We start from the raw sequence: 15629 nt of genomic DNA, 5'->3' as shown, positions 1-15629 counted from the left end.
TGATTTTTGAATGAATATTCAGTCACATGCAAGGAGAGAAAACGAAAAAAAAATCTGTGCAAAATAAAAATTCTCTGCATCGATTGCAAGAGATGGAAGCTAAGATTAAAATGTCACCATGCAAAAAAAGACAAAGTGTCGTATAAGGGAAAAGAAAATTTACTTTTTCTTATTTTTTAATACACCGCAGAGAGTTGGTAAAGACACATGGACAATGACACAAGGAATATATATATATATATATATATATATATATATATATATATATAATAAATATTATAATTTTTTATTATTACTATGCTTTATTATTATTGGACGAACACCTAAATATCTCTTCAGGTTATTGTGATGCAAAAAATATTTGTTACGTAATGTGCACGGTGTGCCAGATATTTGGTCCATTGACACCATGCACATTACGTAACAAATATTTTTTGCATCACAATAACCTGAAGAGATATTTAGGTGTTCGTATTTAAACGGAACACCCTGTATATTGTGATTATTACACGTTGTTGCCTCTGCTTCCCAAAACTTGTGGCCCGTAGCACGTTCTGGCATAGGTGGGATACCTAAAAAATACAAAGAAAATCAGTAATGTACAATATATGCATGTGTGTTGAATGGCATAATTAGATATACGTACCACGTGAAAAATTAGAGGTCTTCCTCTTCCCCGGTTGCCGCAGTTTCCTTCTCCTCCTTCCCTGAATAGCACATTATATTTATCCTCCGTTCTGTAAATTAGATTTTTAATTACACAGTGAGTAAAGGTGAGTATTTAATCTTCTTCGCTTATTGCTCATCTCAACGAATTTTCTAATTTCTGGTGCTACAATTACAAAAGGTCTTCTGACGTTTTTCATCAACTAATATACCTTTTTTTTTTTTTGTTTAAGGGCGGTGGGGAAATGCTCTTACGCACACCCTCTCCTCCGATGGAGGTCGGAGAGGGTAGTGTGGGACTCGGCTTCCCCCTAAGATGAAAAGTGGGGGAATCATATGGACTTAATCCTTCGCCTATACCCACTAAAACCCCACCGCCCGGGACCTAGGGACCCTTCCTCTATCTGTAAAAGCGATGCTTTTATACCTTCGCTGTCCCGCTTTCCGCATTCAGCGGAGGTATACTCATCGCCCCTATGTCCACGCCTGTTCTTGGCTATTTATCAACTAATATACCTAACTGATTCAAACATTGCAATGATATTTATAAAAAATCGATTAAAGTTGAACTACAAACAAAAGAATGTACTACCAGAAATAAAAAAATTCGATGATGAGAAGCAAGTGAAGAAGATTAAATATTAGGTTGTCCCAAAAGTTCCTTCCGCAATGCCTTTCTTTAATATTGCTAAATAAATATTAGGTTGTCCCAAAAGTTGTTTTTCGATGCATGCACATAATGCAAATTCATATTAAGAAGTACTAAAATATTAACATAAAGATTATCGTATTGTTTGTATTTATTTAGCTACATTAAAGGAACACAATGCGGAAGAAACTTTTGGGACAACCTAATACTTGCCTTACTGAATTGGTTTAAGCCATCATTTTGCCGATTTAGAATATTGCTAAGCTAATTCTAATCTGAATGGGCCAAAGCTGAATTGTGTTGGATTTGTTTAAAGTGATAAATGATAATAATGATAAGGAAAAGAGAGTGATAAAGTGATAAAGAAACAAACAATTTACTATTTTGGACTCTACATTGAAGTGAACATACTCGCCCCGTAGCACCTCATACGTGATGGCAAATGGCACTGTCGCGTGGTGTGCCGACAAGCGTTCTCACGCTTTTTCACGCGAAGATTCTGGGAGACATTTGAGCAAAATGAAACCGATCAACCAATATAAATATGTACAAATACCTTCCGTTCTTCCTTCCTTCCACGTAGTGCACGTAATCCAAGTAATCCACGTAATCACATAATCCAAGCAAGTCAATCTAATAAATAGTCAAATAGTCAAATGCCGCAACGCAGACCGCACTCGCGAGTGTAACGTGTAACCACAGAGCGAAGCTATGTAAATATATCTGTGATTGTGTCAAGAAAAACGCTGCATGTCACAATTTCAAAAAATTTCAGTTTATGCATTTATTGAACTTTATAGTGTAGGATTAGGTATTTACCAGAAAAAACGTAACGAAAATCAATACAAAAGGCTCGAAAAAATAATACAATTTATAACCAATGTCCTTGTCAAAACATTAGTGATCAAAACTTTAAACGACAATATCTCGAAAGTGAAAGTACAATGTGGTACAATGTGACATGCGGCGGCGTCCTCCTGACAACCACAGATATTACGACCGAGCTAAGCGAACGAGAACTTGCGAACTGTTGAGAGTTGAGAGAATAACTGAAAACTGCTGAAAACTGAACGGCAGTTTCCCCTTCCCTGACGTATCGTCGTATCCGTGAGCGGTGTCGACCGCGCTTGACCGTGTTGGTGCATGTTCGATTGCACGCGCGCTACACAACAAACGTACCTCTACCATGTCCGTGTGACTACCTGCTCGACTGATCGACGCCGACGCGTTCCTTCGATTTTCACGTTGCCGAAGTTTCGGAAGCATGAGGCGAAAAGTCGGAACTGGAGACGGCGCGCATTTGAATCTCGGGCACAGCACGCGGCGCGACGCACATTTTGCTATAACTTTTGATCTAAAAGAGATATCGAAGAGAAATTAGGCCTAATTTTTTTTGAAAAATCGGTTTTAACGATGTAAAAAGAAATATATTTTGTATTTTTTAAATAATGTTTTCGTTGATTCTTAAGGTATAGCCGGAAAAGATGGTCAGAAGTATCCAACCAAATTTGTTTTTAGTCGCGTCATGTTCAACAGAAAATTATGAAAAAATTCATGAATATTCTACCGAATAGCATACACTACTGAGATTTTTTTCAAAATTTTTGGTTGCAAAATCGATTTTTAAACAAATCGGAAAACATAAAATTGCCGATTTTATGTATATACATACATCAAAGTCTTCAGTTGACCACATTTATATTATTACGTTAGTTGTGTCTCATCCTGATTATTAATGTGTATTTTTTCAGATTTTTCGGATTACGGAAACATGTTTTAAAAAATTGAAAACCTCCAAAAATTCCAAGAAAATGCATGTTTTGTATTGAAGTGTTAGAGACTCCAGTTTTATAAGAATTCAGTACTTGGATATTATTGAAGCAACCGTTCTTAATTTTTTAATAATTTTTTAGAGGTTGGGTAGCCGTTAACAAAACAAGTACATATATACGGCTGGGAATCTTCTGGCCCCGAATCGAATCCCGCATCTATAATCGTTTTGTTCGGTAAATACTTATTGCTTCGAGTTTTAATGAAAAGTTTAACCAAAAACAATTTTTAATTGTCTACATTTATTTTCAACTTAAAGAATTGATGCAGTTCGCGCTGTCGACTTTCGCTGTCCACTTTCTGTAATTGAAAAAAAAGAAACACAATTTAAGTTATGATTGCGAAGTGCAGAATGGTTTCGAGGTATTCGAAAATACCGCTACAGGTGGTCCCCTGTGTATCTATATCTTCGAGTAACTAATTACAAATTTTGTATCTATTATTCGTGATCCGAAATTTGTATCTAGGAGAAAAATTAAGGGCAGATTCGGAATCAGCGCAAAAAACTCTATAAGAATCATCCAACAGTAATTGTTGAAGAAATTTGGTGTCGCGGAGACTGTAAATCAAATGGGAAACTTTCTTCCAGCAGATCTATTAATGGGTCTATTAACTTTTTTCCGTGTAATATTTTGTTTATTTTCTCGTTTCTTTGTTATAATAAATGGAAGCTTATGTTAATTTGTTGTTCTTCATTCTTTAATAAGCCCCTTTTAATTTCCCATCAGTTTCAACTCCATAAAGTAATAGTTTTCTGTAAAATCCGTATCAATGCCTCCGGATCGGAAACTTTCTGCCAGGGGTTGTATTAATTCGAGTAACTGTAACTTTTTTAATGTTGGACTATATGGATTTGGACTTTTCGTGAGAAGTTGGAGAAATTAGTTTACTGCACGATGTGAAAAGATATGTAGTGGACATGGCGCGTTGGAAAGAGGGACTTTCCGGACGCGGAAATTTCATCCTTCTCAAGTGCGCGCTGTGGACGGTTGCGTTGAGGGTTCGGTCGTAAAAGTGACGATTACCAGAACCCTGACTCAACCGTTGCAATGTCCTTGGCAGCGACGACTTTGAATTGTTTTGGGGAAGGTAACTTTCTCCTTACTCTTGAGGAACGGAGAATTCCTCCCCTTATTTTAACGGTCTTTCTCACGTTGCTAATCCTCCCACCAAAAAGGATTTTTACCAGTGGAAAAAAAGCTTGTGGCACTCGTTGAGAACGCATCGCTCTAGAGTTGCCCGCGCTACGTTAATTTATATCTCTGTACTTTGTTAGTACTCGTTAGTCATTAACGTTTATAATCTAGTTTTCTCGTTATTGTTATTATTATTACATCTTGTTTTGTTTTGTTATTGTTACGTGTTATTGTTTTAATAAATATCTATATCGTTGTCTGTTAACCACGCGAAACATCATAGACACTGAATTACCCGTCACCCTAAAGATATTTTTCCAGAAATTGCAGTTGGCCGGAATTGTAGAGAAAATAGGTACTAAATGTTGCACTTCACAACTTTTTTATGTGGGGCCTATATTGAAAATTTAAAAGATAGTTATAATAATTAACCATTTGCAGCTGTTTTAATTTCGGAGCTGTTTTAACTCGAAAATGAAACATCTCGTTCTAGGTAGAATAATTTCGTTCTATACGATTCTTTTCATTTGATGGATATGAAATTGATTGTAATACCTCATACAATAATTAAAGGTTTAGTAATTGATTAGCTACCAACATGTTTAACAATGTAAACAATATTTTGCATAATGGGTCAGCAATTTTTAGTGGTGATTTCGAGTCACCACTGGAGTGCTAAGGGTTAAAGATGGTAGAAATTGCAGGATATTACAACAATGACAAATATTATAAAGCAGATACGCTAACGTTACCGTTATCGCGTCAGAAGGAATAGCTGCAAGCTGCAAGTACAATTGTATAGAGTATAGAATTTCGGGGAAAACTGGGAAGAGAGGGAGGGTTGCCGGAGGATTAATTATGGCGTGGAAGAACCGACGCGACGGTGCCCGTAAGGATAATCACGGTCGCTTAGAGTGGCCGGACTATGGCAGGGTAAGACGTGGTTTCCCTCGGGTCTCAATTATCCATCGGGCCTTAATTTGTCCGGGCTGTTTGTCTTTCGATCAAGCCGGTTCGTCGAGGTCCTGGTACTGTACTTTGGAAATGAAATTGATGATTATGTGAAAATTTGCTTGTCAAATGAACATTCTGGGAAACGGTTCAGGTAATTTCGTGCAGAAAATCCAGAGTTGTTTTGGTAACTACCCAGGACTTATTGGCCCTCGCGACGGTCAAAGTAATTGCCCAGTTTTATCGACGTTTTATTACTTCGTCGCGTACCCTGGTATAAAGCAGCGAAAGCAATTTAGATATCGTGAAACGGTTCGAATTTCTTTTCTTGCTGGATGAGACTTTTCAGGCCGCCTCCTTTCACCGACCGCACGTCTCGTTCTCCGTAACGGCCTTTATCCTCGAGGCAGCTCAGGCCCGTATCTATCCCAGACCGTGCGAACTGCGTACAAAATTTCTGTTTATGAAACATTAGAAATTCCATTTCTTTATACACATATTTTCAGCGTGTCTTTCTTAACATGTATGAATTAAATGAAACGAGGCTTCATTAACTGATCTATTTTTATTGAATGGAGTAGAATTACACTGTCCAACAAATTTCAACTTTTTTTATGTTCCCCAATTACTGTAGGGTCCTTCTTATAGAGTTTTTCGCGCTGATTCCGAATCTGTTTTCAATTTTTTTCCTATACGCACAGTTTTTCAGGAACAAGGCTTTGAAAAAAAAACATATTTTTCAACTTCAAACAAATATTGTGATGTTATTATAAAAGATATTGAATTGTTCTTTCTGGCAAAAGATTCTGTAGACTTTCCCGAATACAGTGATATCCAATATTAATACATTATGATTGATTAAACATGTTTAAACAATGATTAAATACGGAGAGATTTCATCGCGTCGGCGCACAGTGGAAAATTTGGACCAGACTCGATTCAAAATCAAAGAACTTTCGATAGAAATGAGGTAGAGCGATGAAATTTTTTTTAAATGAAAGCTGAAACTTTGCAGAATATGGGAAAAATAGGGAAGTTATGGTACGAACGTTTTTTAACCGAGAAAATTCGTTTAACATGTAGAATTTAAAGAAATCGATTTTGCAATATCCTGAGGTCGTAAACAAATTTTGAGACCAGATTTGAAATCGGCGTGAAAAAATCTACGGGAAATGATATATAGCAAAAATTTTAAAAAAATTTTCCGCGCGTGGTATTGGAAAAACCACAATTTTCTCGAAATTGTGCAAGTTTAACGAATTTTCTCAACGTTAAAAAACGTTCTTACCATAATCTCCCTATTTTTCCCATATTCTGTAATGTTTCAGCTTTAATTTTTTAAAAATTTCATCGCTCTACCTTATTTCTATCAAAAGTTCTTCGATTTTGTCTCCGATTTGGACGAAAGGTCACACTGTGCGCCGTCTCCAGATTCTGACTTTTCGCCTCATGCTTTCGAAACTTCGGTAACGTGAAAACTCAGCCCGTCTGATTGTGAGTGCCTTTTCAATTGCTTGCGCGCTACACACAAGCGTACCTCTACTCTGTCTGTGTGAACTACCTGCTTGACTGATCGACGCCGACGCGTTCCTTCGATTTTCACGTTGCCGAAGTTTCGGAAGCATGAGGCGAAAAGTCGGAATCTGGAGGCGGCGCGCATTTGAATCCCGGCACAGCGAGCGACGCGGCGATAACAGAACATACGGACAATAGGACGTCCTTATATTAGGGTATGTATTCGGATAATGGGGGTACGGATACGGGAGTCTCTACTGTATTCAAAGAACAAGTAGACATAATTGAAATCGTAATTCTAATTGCAATATTTTGTAGGTAAATATATAGTACCGTATACTCATCTTTTTTTATCGATGAATATGATCACTAACTAAAATAAATTCCTAATAAGAAAAAAAAATGTTAACAACCCATTAAAAAGTGTTAAAAACGCGACTGAACATGTTGGTGAAAGTCCCATTTGGGGGTGAACGGAACTTTTAAGCTAGTGCTTGAAGCGGACTCTGGGATTCGGCAAGACCGCAGATGTGGCAACCAAACCTTGGGGTTTTCCAGCCGTCTGGAAACTATCGAAACGGTGTAGCTTCGAATAATTTTCTGCCAGGGCGGCGAAAACTTCGGTCGCCGTGGCCAAGTGGTGCAATAAACACGGCCAGGTAACCCGACGCGCGTCGGCCAGCCAGACATATCGGCATGAAACCACTAACAAGTTAATTGCAGACCTTGTTTATTTTTCGTAATTGTTTCATGTAAATGACGCTAGCTGCTTCGTGTGGCGTTCTTCCGATTAAAAAAAGACTAATCTCAAGATAGAATTTGGACTGTGGATAGTGGATTTATTCAAAGTCTTCGAATAACGGCACAATCAATTTTCTACCGAAACCGAAATAATACCGGTATTCTTTCGGTTTTTCCAATGCTTAGGTTGTTCCAAATGAAAAAGGAACTACAGGCCACTTAATGTTCCGTCGTAAAACCCTCCGCGCGAAGGAACAAGCGCGAGTCCGAATTCACAGGCGAGGCCGTCATAAAACATTCAGCTAAAGACCTTCCAGATGTACCTCCCAACAAAGTGATTTTTAGCCAGCCGAAAGAAGCACAGCCGATGTAGCCAGATGTATTTCGACCTTTTATACCGTTAAAGTACTAAACTTTATACCGTAGCTACCTGCAACCGAACATACTCCTTGGTTTCAAATTCTTGCTTTAGTTTATTAAAAGGAAGTAGACTCGTTTTCAGGATTGCAAGGGTGCGGGATTCGCCTCTTATTCTCATCTCTCGATAATAATACAAACACGGGGTTTTTCACTAGTCAAAAACGCTAGATAAAAGATCGATCTAGGACACTATCTGCCTCAAAAGTTCTATTTTTTCGTTTACGAGGCGTAATTGGCATTATTCGGCAGCATGTAGCTATGAAAATAGCTTGTATGCTTCCGAATAATGCAAATTACGGTGACGAATAATGCAAATTTCGCCTCGTAAACGGAAAATAGGACTTTTGAGGCAGATAGTGTCCTAGATCGATCTTTTATCTAGCGTTTTTAACTAGTGAGAAACCCCGTGTTTGTATTATTATCGAGAGATGAGAAGAGGCGAATCCCGCACCCTTGCAATCCTGGAAAAAGGCTATACTGGAACTGCAATTACTCGAATTAATATTCGGACGTTCTAAAAAAGACGAGAACTTTTTTAATATTGTACTAAACGATTTGAACTTTTTTGGGGAGCTAGAGCAATTAGTTTACTACAGGATGTGAAAAGAAATTTTTTCAAAAATTGCAATTGATCGGAATTGTATGAAAAAATACTAAGAGTTGCATTTTACAACTTTTTTATGTGGGCCCATATTGAAAAATTGAAAAATACGCTTTGTAGATCTGTGTCGACTAAACATATTTTGAAAATTTCGTCAAAATCGGTTGACGTTGCAATGAGCTACAAACGTTTAAAGATGGTAAAAATCGCAGATTTTCAGCCTACATCGAAGAATTCTTACATCTTTCAAGGCCTGTCGTTTTTTCCCGCATCAACCGATTTCGATGAAACTTTCACAGTGCACATTATTTCCGCAGACCTACAAAACGTACTTTTTAAATTTTCAATATAGGCCCGCGCGAAAAAGTTGTAAAATGTAACTTTTAGTATTTTCTCTGCAATTCCGACCAAATGCATTTTTTGAAAAAATTTCTTTTCACATCCTGCAGTAAACTAATTGTTCCAGCTCCCCCCAAAAATTCAAATCGTATAGTACAATATTAAAAAAGTTATCATCTTCTTTAGATCGTCCGAATATTAATTCGCGTAACTGTACGTATTAGGGGATAATTAATGTATTACTAGTTTATTGATTTATGTGTAGGTTTACTCTTAATGTAACTGTAAAGAAAATTACGGCGAGGGGGGAAGAACGTAACATTCAATTTGTACATATAGTTTCCATCTCTCTTGCGATCAATGCAGACAATTTTTATTTTGCACAAAGATCCGCAGTCTAGGAAAAATAATATAGATATAATAGAAATAAATAAAATTTAATATTTTTTTATATCGGGTTTATTATTTCGTTTTCATTCAGAATCGGTATTTGGAATTGTCGGTAAAAAGGAAGACTGCTACATATTTGTACAATATGTAGAAATTCATTTCACCGACATTACCAACATTACTGACATAACATCACCGACGGTGCTGCCCTGTATAACGGCATCCGCCGCTCCACACAGACTCCACGAGCTGCCTTCCATTTGGACGGAAGAAGCTGCCCTCTAGATGCTGTGACGGCGGTGGACGGCGGACTTTGTTACATCTATGCGTATTTCTGGAAGCCCGCTGGCATGAACTCCACACTCTTTCTAGATGTACTCCAACCGTTGCTCCGAGCAGCCAATAAGCGGCGTCTGGAACGATACTGCCCTCCAAATTCACTCCACGCTCTGGACCACTCTGGACTATTCCTGGCAGTTCCAAACTGTGCTATCAGGGTGGTATCTGGTAGTATCCAGGACCAGTAGTATCCAGTAGTATGAGTATAGTATCTCGTCGGTGACAAAACTTCAATCTTACAGACTTACAGAGGTGCTTCGGTGCTTGTGCTTAGTCGTAACACCTCTATAATACACCGTGGGTTAACGTTTATCGTATAAAATATACGTTTTTATAAACAATGTTTAAACTATTTATAAGAATATATAGTTCTTTACAGATTGATAATAGTAAATCAATCTTTTATATTGTTGTAATCATTAGACAGTGGATCTCTCTCTCTCTCTCTCTCTCTCTCTTTATAAAATAGAAATTTATTTTCTTTCCTAATATGTTTAATAGGTTGAAAAGAATATAACAGCATTTTTTAATTCTTCCAATGAATTTACTGTTTCAAATTACACCTATTCATTTTTGTCATAAGTTTATTTATCTTCTTGATAAAAACGGGTTTGTTGTTTAGATACATACATAAACCCTCTCTGAGATATATATTTACACCAATATTAGAATAGCAGTTTACTTAATATAGCAAAAATTAAAATAGCATCTTTTGTTAATAAAATATTTTCGAGAGAAACATTTACTAGTCGTGCAACTTCAGAACGAAAAGCTCTAACAACATTTGGTTTTGGGTGCGGGAAATGTGTTGGTTGTTTAAATTTTTAGTAACAACCACTAATAATAACCTGTTTGAAAACAACAAAGAGAAGCGATGATCAACTTACATAAGAAAAGCACTAAATTTAGTGTTTTAAGCATTATATTAGTATGTACTGTAGTAGTAGTAGTATGTACTGATAAAAAATGTATTTATTCTAATCTTGCACGTTTGGTATCATTACTTACAAAAGTTTCATAAAGTCTTGTATCCGGTTCTACGAGATTATTTAAGGAACTTAACGCTATTATAAAGTTTAACAAGTTGTCATTAGATAGATATTCAGTTATATTATATGTAGAATCATGGTCCAGAATAACTTTTTTTTCTTTGACATCTTGATCTGTCATATCTAATTTAGTATAAAATTGTATCTTACTTAGCTTATTTAATAAATCTGCTCTTTCTACAAAAGGTTTTACCTTATCTAATATGATATCATTATATATAGGATAGCGTACGGAATAATCAATTTTTGCTAATCTCACAGATAATTGATTATTATAATGTACATGTATGTTGAAGTTATTTGTAACAAATTCATATAGTGGAAGGCTATCTTTTATTTCATCTGTTTTCATTTGAAGAATTTCGCAAACACAGTCATCTAGATAACTTGATAATTCATTGTAATTACTGAATTCTTTATAAGGGGATAAGTCAATAATTTTTCTGTAATCCTCATTGAAATTCCTTATTAAAGTAAATTTAATCAACAATTTACCGCATTCCAGATCATGTACAGCGTTATCTAAAGATGTACCATAATTATAAATACTGTTTTCACTATTTCTTATGTTAATATCAGCTCCATATTCTAATAGTTCTTTAACTACTAACAGATTTTTAATCCTTTTGCTTACAGCATGGTTCAGTGCAGTATTGCCTTTACGGTTTATTGCGTCTACATCAGCCCCATGTTTCAGAAGTTCTCTAACTAATTCTACTTTCTTGCTCAGTGTTACAGCAGAATGTAGTGGAGTTTCACTATATGTGTTTCTCGCATCAACTTCAGCACCACCCAATAAAAGCTCTTTTGTAATTTCTACACTACTAGTTATATGAAGTAACCTATCTCTATTTCTATTCCATTCTACTCTAATATGGTTAGCATCAGCACCTGCAGACAAAAGAGCTTTAACTTCTTCCAAGTTTTCTTTACGGACTGCACTTGCTAACTCTTCGTTAATATTATTATTTGGCATGTTTTTGAAATCCTCCTAAATTTCACTATTTTGTAACAAAATTTTGGTATATTTTCTAGATCTTGGCACCCCCTAATTAGAGTTTCATTTAAGAGAACTATAACTTCAAACTCTTTACTCAATTTTTTACGCTGACATCTTATAAACTCTGATCTGGACTTTTTAATATTTCTAATAATCCACTTGCAAGGTTTGAGTGTTTATTGATTATAGCAATCTGGACTCGTCAGGTTTTATCGCTTTCAGCTTACTGATAATTTCAACATTACCATTTTTTACATTCTCAAACAGCTCTTCTACTAATCTCAATAGGTTAGCAATATTTCGGTCTCGAGAAAGATCAACCTTCCGAACCAATTTTAGTAATTTTATGACTTCTGGATTTCCTCTTCTTTCTGCAAAGTGTAATGGTAAAACATATTTATCTATTTACCTCCTTCAGCTCTAGCATTAAAGAATGCTCCGCTCATAAGCAGAGACCTAACTATATATATATATATACACATATATATATATATATATATATATATATATATATATATATATATATATATCTAAATTACCAATTTGTGCCCCTAAGTGTAAAACATCTGCTCCATTTATAATAAGAGTTTTGACTACCTTAGGATGACCATATGCAAGATGTAGGGCTGTGCCGCTGTGCCTTTACAGCTTTTCAAATCTAGCTGTGCGGTTGACCAAAACGTAGGAATGCGAAGACAAAAACAAAGACCGCTCTGAAAAAAACAATGACCGGTCAATCGGAATGACAGTCACGTCGAAGATTGACATTCGGATTGATCGTAAAAGGCGGATTGATGAAATGGACTGACATTTGATGAAAGGGTATAGCCGGATAAGGTAGTCAAAAATGCCCTTGAACCGAATTTTATCGACGATGTGCCATTCGATAGAGCACCAAGAAAAAACATACTGTGCAAGATTTCAACCCTGTATCTCGATCGGGAGGGTAGTTATGGGGTAAAATCGAAAAATCAGTTTTTGGCCTATTTTCCCTAGTTAATGACGTTTAGAAATTCTGAAAAAAATCTGACACATGTCAAGAACCCAAATACATACTTTGCAATTAGTTTCAGATTTTTAAAATGGAAATCCTGCTTGTAAAAAATCAAAAAAATCGAAAAAATGCAGATTTCACATGGAAGTTCTAGAGTGTCCACTTTTATATTTTTACGACGTTTTTAAAAACGTCGAAAAAATCGGTTTTTATTTTTTTTAACAACGGCGCACCAAACCGAAAAATCTGAAAAAATTCATGAACAATACTTATAACAATATACTGCTACTGTACCTTATACGAGCACATTTCGAGCTGGGTGAGGGCTCATTCTAAAGAGAAAGGTTGATCACACCACGCTCTGGTCATCATATAAGTCAAAAAGTCTTTTGGAGACAGAAAAATGCATTGAAATCTGCTGTTTTTTTCCCTAGATTATTTCTCTACTTTGGGCCCTCATATTATTAGATATAAACATAATCTCGTTAAAATCATGACCAGAGCGTGGTGTGATGAACCTTCCACTTTAGAATGAGCCCTCACCCAGCTCAAAACATACTCGTATAAGGTCAAACAACTACAAGGCGCAGACCCATGTTTCGACCCCTTTTTCTAGCAAGATTCTAGGTATTTTCTAGTTACAAATAGAGCCTATACTACCCCCATAAGTATATATATCAGTGCTCAGTAAAGTACGCTTCTCGAGGAAATGTGGCACCTTGAGCGCCATGCAGAATTTTAAGAAATTGATATGATCTCCATGGAGTATACTACATGTTTGGTTCTTTGACTTTTGCACTCCTAAGTCGTCCATTTGGACCACTGACCGCCTATTTACCATTGCACAGCGGGGTCATTTCTCCTTGCGGGTGACATTCAGCCGCACAGCTAGATTTGACAAGCTGTACTTTGATTTTCTTTTACATTTACATCAGCCCCATGTTTCAACAGAACAGTGGTAATCTGATCATAACCCTTCTCTGCTGCAAAATGTAAAGGAGATTGTGGTACGAACGTTTTTTAACCTTGAAAGAATTCGTTAAACTTGCACAATTTCTAGAAAATTGTGGTTTTTTCAATACCACGCGCGGAAAAAATTTTTTTTTAACATGCGACATCATATATAAAATAAAATATCATATATAAAACACATTAGAAATAATCATAATGAAGTATTTGAACGTTTACTTAAGATCAGCGTGAAAAAATCTACGGGAAATGATATATAGCAAAAATTAAAAAAATTCTATTCCGCCCGTGGTAACGGAGAAACCACATTGTTAAAAACCGTTCGTACCGTAATCTCCCTATTTTTCCCATATTCTGCAGTTTCAGCTTTAATTTAAAAAAAATTAATCGCTCTGCCTCATTTCTATTGAAAGTTATTTCTTTTTGAATCGAGTTAGGTCACTTTTCCCAACTGTGCGCCGTATCCCCTCTCGAGCGCCACTGGCGGCAACTCATGTCGGGCGAAGATATTTTGCTTTCTGGTTCGAAAAAAACGTCAACGATCCAAACTTGACAGGGTGGCTTCTCAAGATAAAAGTCTGCTCTATCGCGTGGTACAGTTCGATTTTCCGCTGCAACCTTATTTTTTGAGATAAATTTAAAAATATCCTCAAAAATTGGTGCAAAAGTGGTGTCTCTCCGTCTTTAATCATTGTTTAAACATGTTTAGACAATCATAATGTATTAATAGTGGATATTACTGTATTCGCGAAAGTCTACAGAATCTTTTGCTGTAAAGAACAATTCAATATCTTTTATAATAACATCACGATATTTGTTCAAAGTTGAAAAATATATCATTTTTTTAAACTCAAATTTCTCAAAAACTGTGCGTATATGAGAAAAATTAAGGACAGATTCGGAGTCAGCGCAAAGAACTACATATGAAGGACGCAACAGTATATTGAAATAATAAAAAAAGTTTAAATTTGTTGGACAGTGTTATTAATAACTTGGACGCGTTTGCGATTGACTATGTTCGGCTTTAGTTTCACGTCTGATACTTCTGACCACGACGGATATCGTATAAATAATTGAAAATAAGGGACTGTATATTTAAAATAACATAATGTGTAAACCAGTAAACATAGTGTCTTATCGTTTCGCGCGGACTCAAGTGGGAACTCGATAGACTACGTCAGGCATGGGCAGAAATAGCACGCGTGCTAGGAAATCTCAAGGAATACCCGTGGAATACCCCCACTTCTCCCGGACGCGCGTCTCGGTCCCCGTGGCGGCCATAGTGCTCGGAGCAACTACGGCCGCCAAGGGGATTGAGACGCGCGGCCGGGAGAAGTGGGGGTATTCCTTGAAAATCACCAGCACGCGTGCTATTTCTGCCCATGCCTGGACTATTTACGTGGACGGCGAACGCACGTGTCCCAACCAGGGTTACCATATTTTGCGGGAACCAGTCCCCTTACCGCTGCGCCCCTCGCCCAGATGTGCCGCGGGGCGGCGCCCGCCCCACTCTTCCCACTAACACTGACGCGTACCGCTAACTTAGCTTGCTCCACGCGGTACGCGTCAGTGTTAGTGGGAAGAGTGGGGCGGGCTCCGTGGCGCATCTGGGCGAGGGGCGCAGCGGTAAGGGGACCGGTTCCCGCAAAATATGGCAATCCTGTCCCAACGTCAACATAAATTTCTACTATTTTTAACATTTGTGCATATTTATGCACATAAGATCGACCGTCATATCGAGTCTAATGTGCTTCAAATTAATATAATACAAAATCTCAAAGGAACCTTTTGGTACTTTCTTTAATACTGAATTGAAAGATAGTAAATATGTAAATAATTTTAAAGCCAAATATATAATTTACAAGAATAAAATTGAGCACATATGTAAGTACTTATCAAATGGCATGCGTTTAAAAATAATTGCAACAAATTTCTTCGAAAGACAATGCAGAAAGACGCCGAGCGCGAGCGTCTTAATATGGTTTTTTATTATTTTCTACACTTTAGCAAATGTGAGCAGATTTAAACCAACGTGAAATC

The 15629-nt window shown here is 36.8% G+C and overlaps 1 protein-coding gene and 1 long non-coding RNA gene across 2 annotated transcripts; both read right to left on the bottom strand.

Moving 5' to 3' along the window:
* Positions 1 to 207: 207 nt before the first annotated feature.
* LOC143218385 (uncharacterized) lies at positions 208 to 2496 on the bottom strand. The gene is made up of 3 exons (XR_013011035.1): positions 1872 to 2496; positions 647 to 737; positions 208 to 572 (listed from the first exon to the last, which is right to left on the bottom strand). It is a non-coding gene; the product is annotated as an uncharacterized LOC143218385 (long non-coding RNA).
* Positions 2497 to 9884: 7388 nt separating this feature from the next.
* Positions 9885 to 14740, bottom strand: LOC143218239 (uncharacterized). The gene is made up of 2 exons (XM_076443315.1): positions 12224 to 14740; positions 9885 to 11997 (listed from the first exon to the last, which is right to left on the bottom strand). Exon 2 carries the CDS (start codon positions 11600 to 11602, stop codon positions 10550 to 10552), a length of 1053 nt encoding a protein of 350 aa, XP_076299430.1. The 5' UTR covers positions 11603 to 11997; positions 12224 to 14740; the 3' UTR covers positions 9885 to 10549.
* Between the last annotated feature and the right edge of the window lie 889 nt (positions 14741 to 15629).

The sequence above is a fragment of the Lasioglossum baleicum genome, chromosome 19, assembly GCF_051020765.1.
Source record: "Lasioglossum baleicum chromosome 19, iyLasBale1, whole genome shotgun sequence".
In the NCBI taxonomy this organism is placed as follows: Eukaryota; Metazoa; Arthropoda; class Insecta; order Hymenoptera; family Halictidae; genus Lasioglossum; species Lasioglossum baleicum.
The sequence above is the reverse complement of the archived record's forward strand: the minus strand, read 5'-3'. Positions and strand labels throughout refer to the sequence as shown.

Excerpts from the sequence above, each read along its gene's own strand:
- LOC143218239 (XM_076443315.1), bottom strand. The coding sequence starts at position 11,602 with ATGCCAAATAATAATATTAACGAAGAGTTAGCAAGTGCAGTCCGTAAA.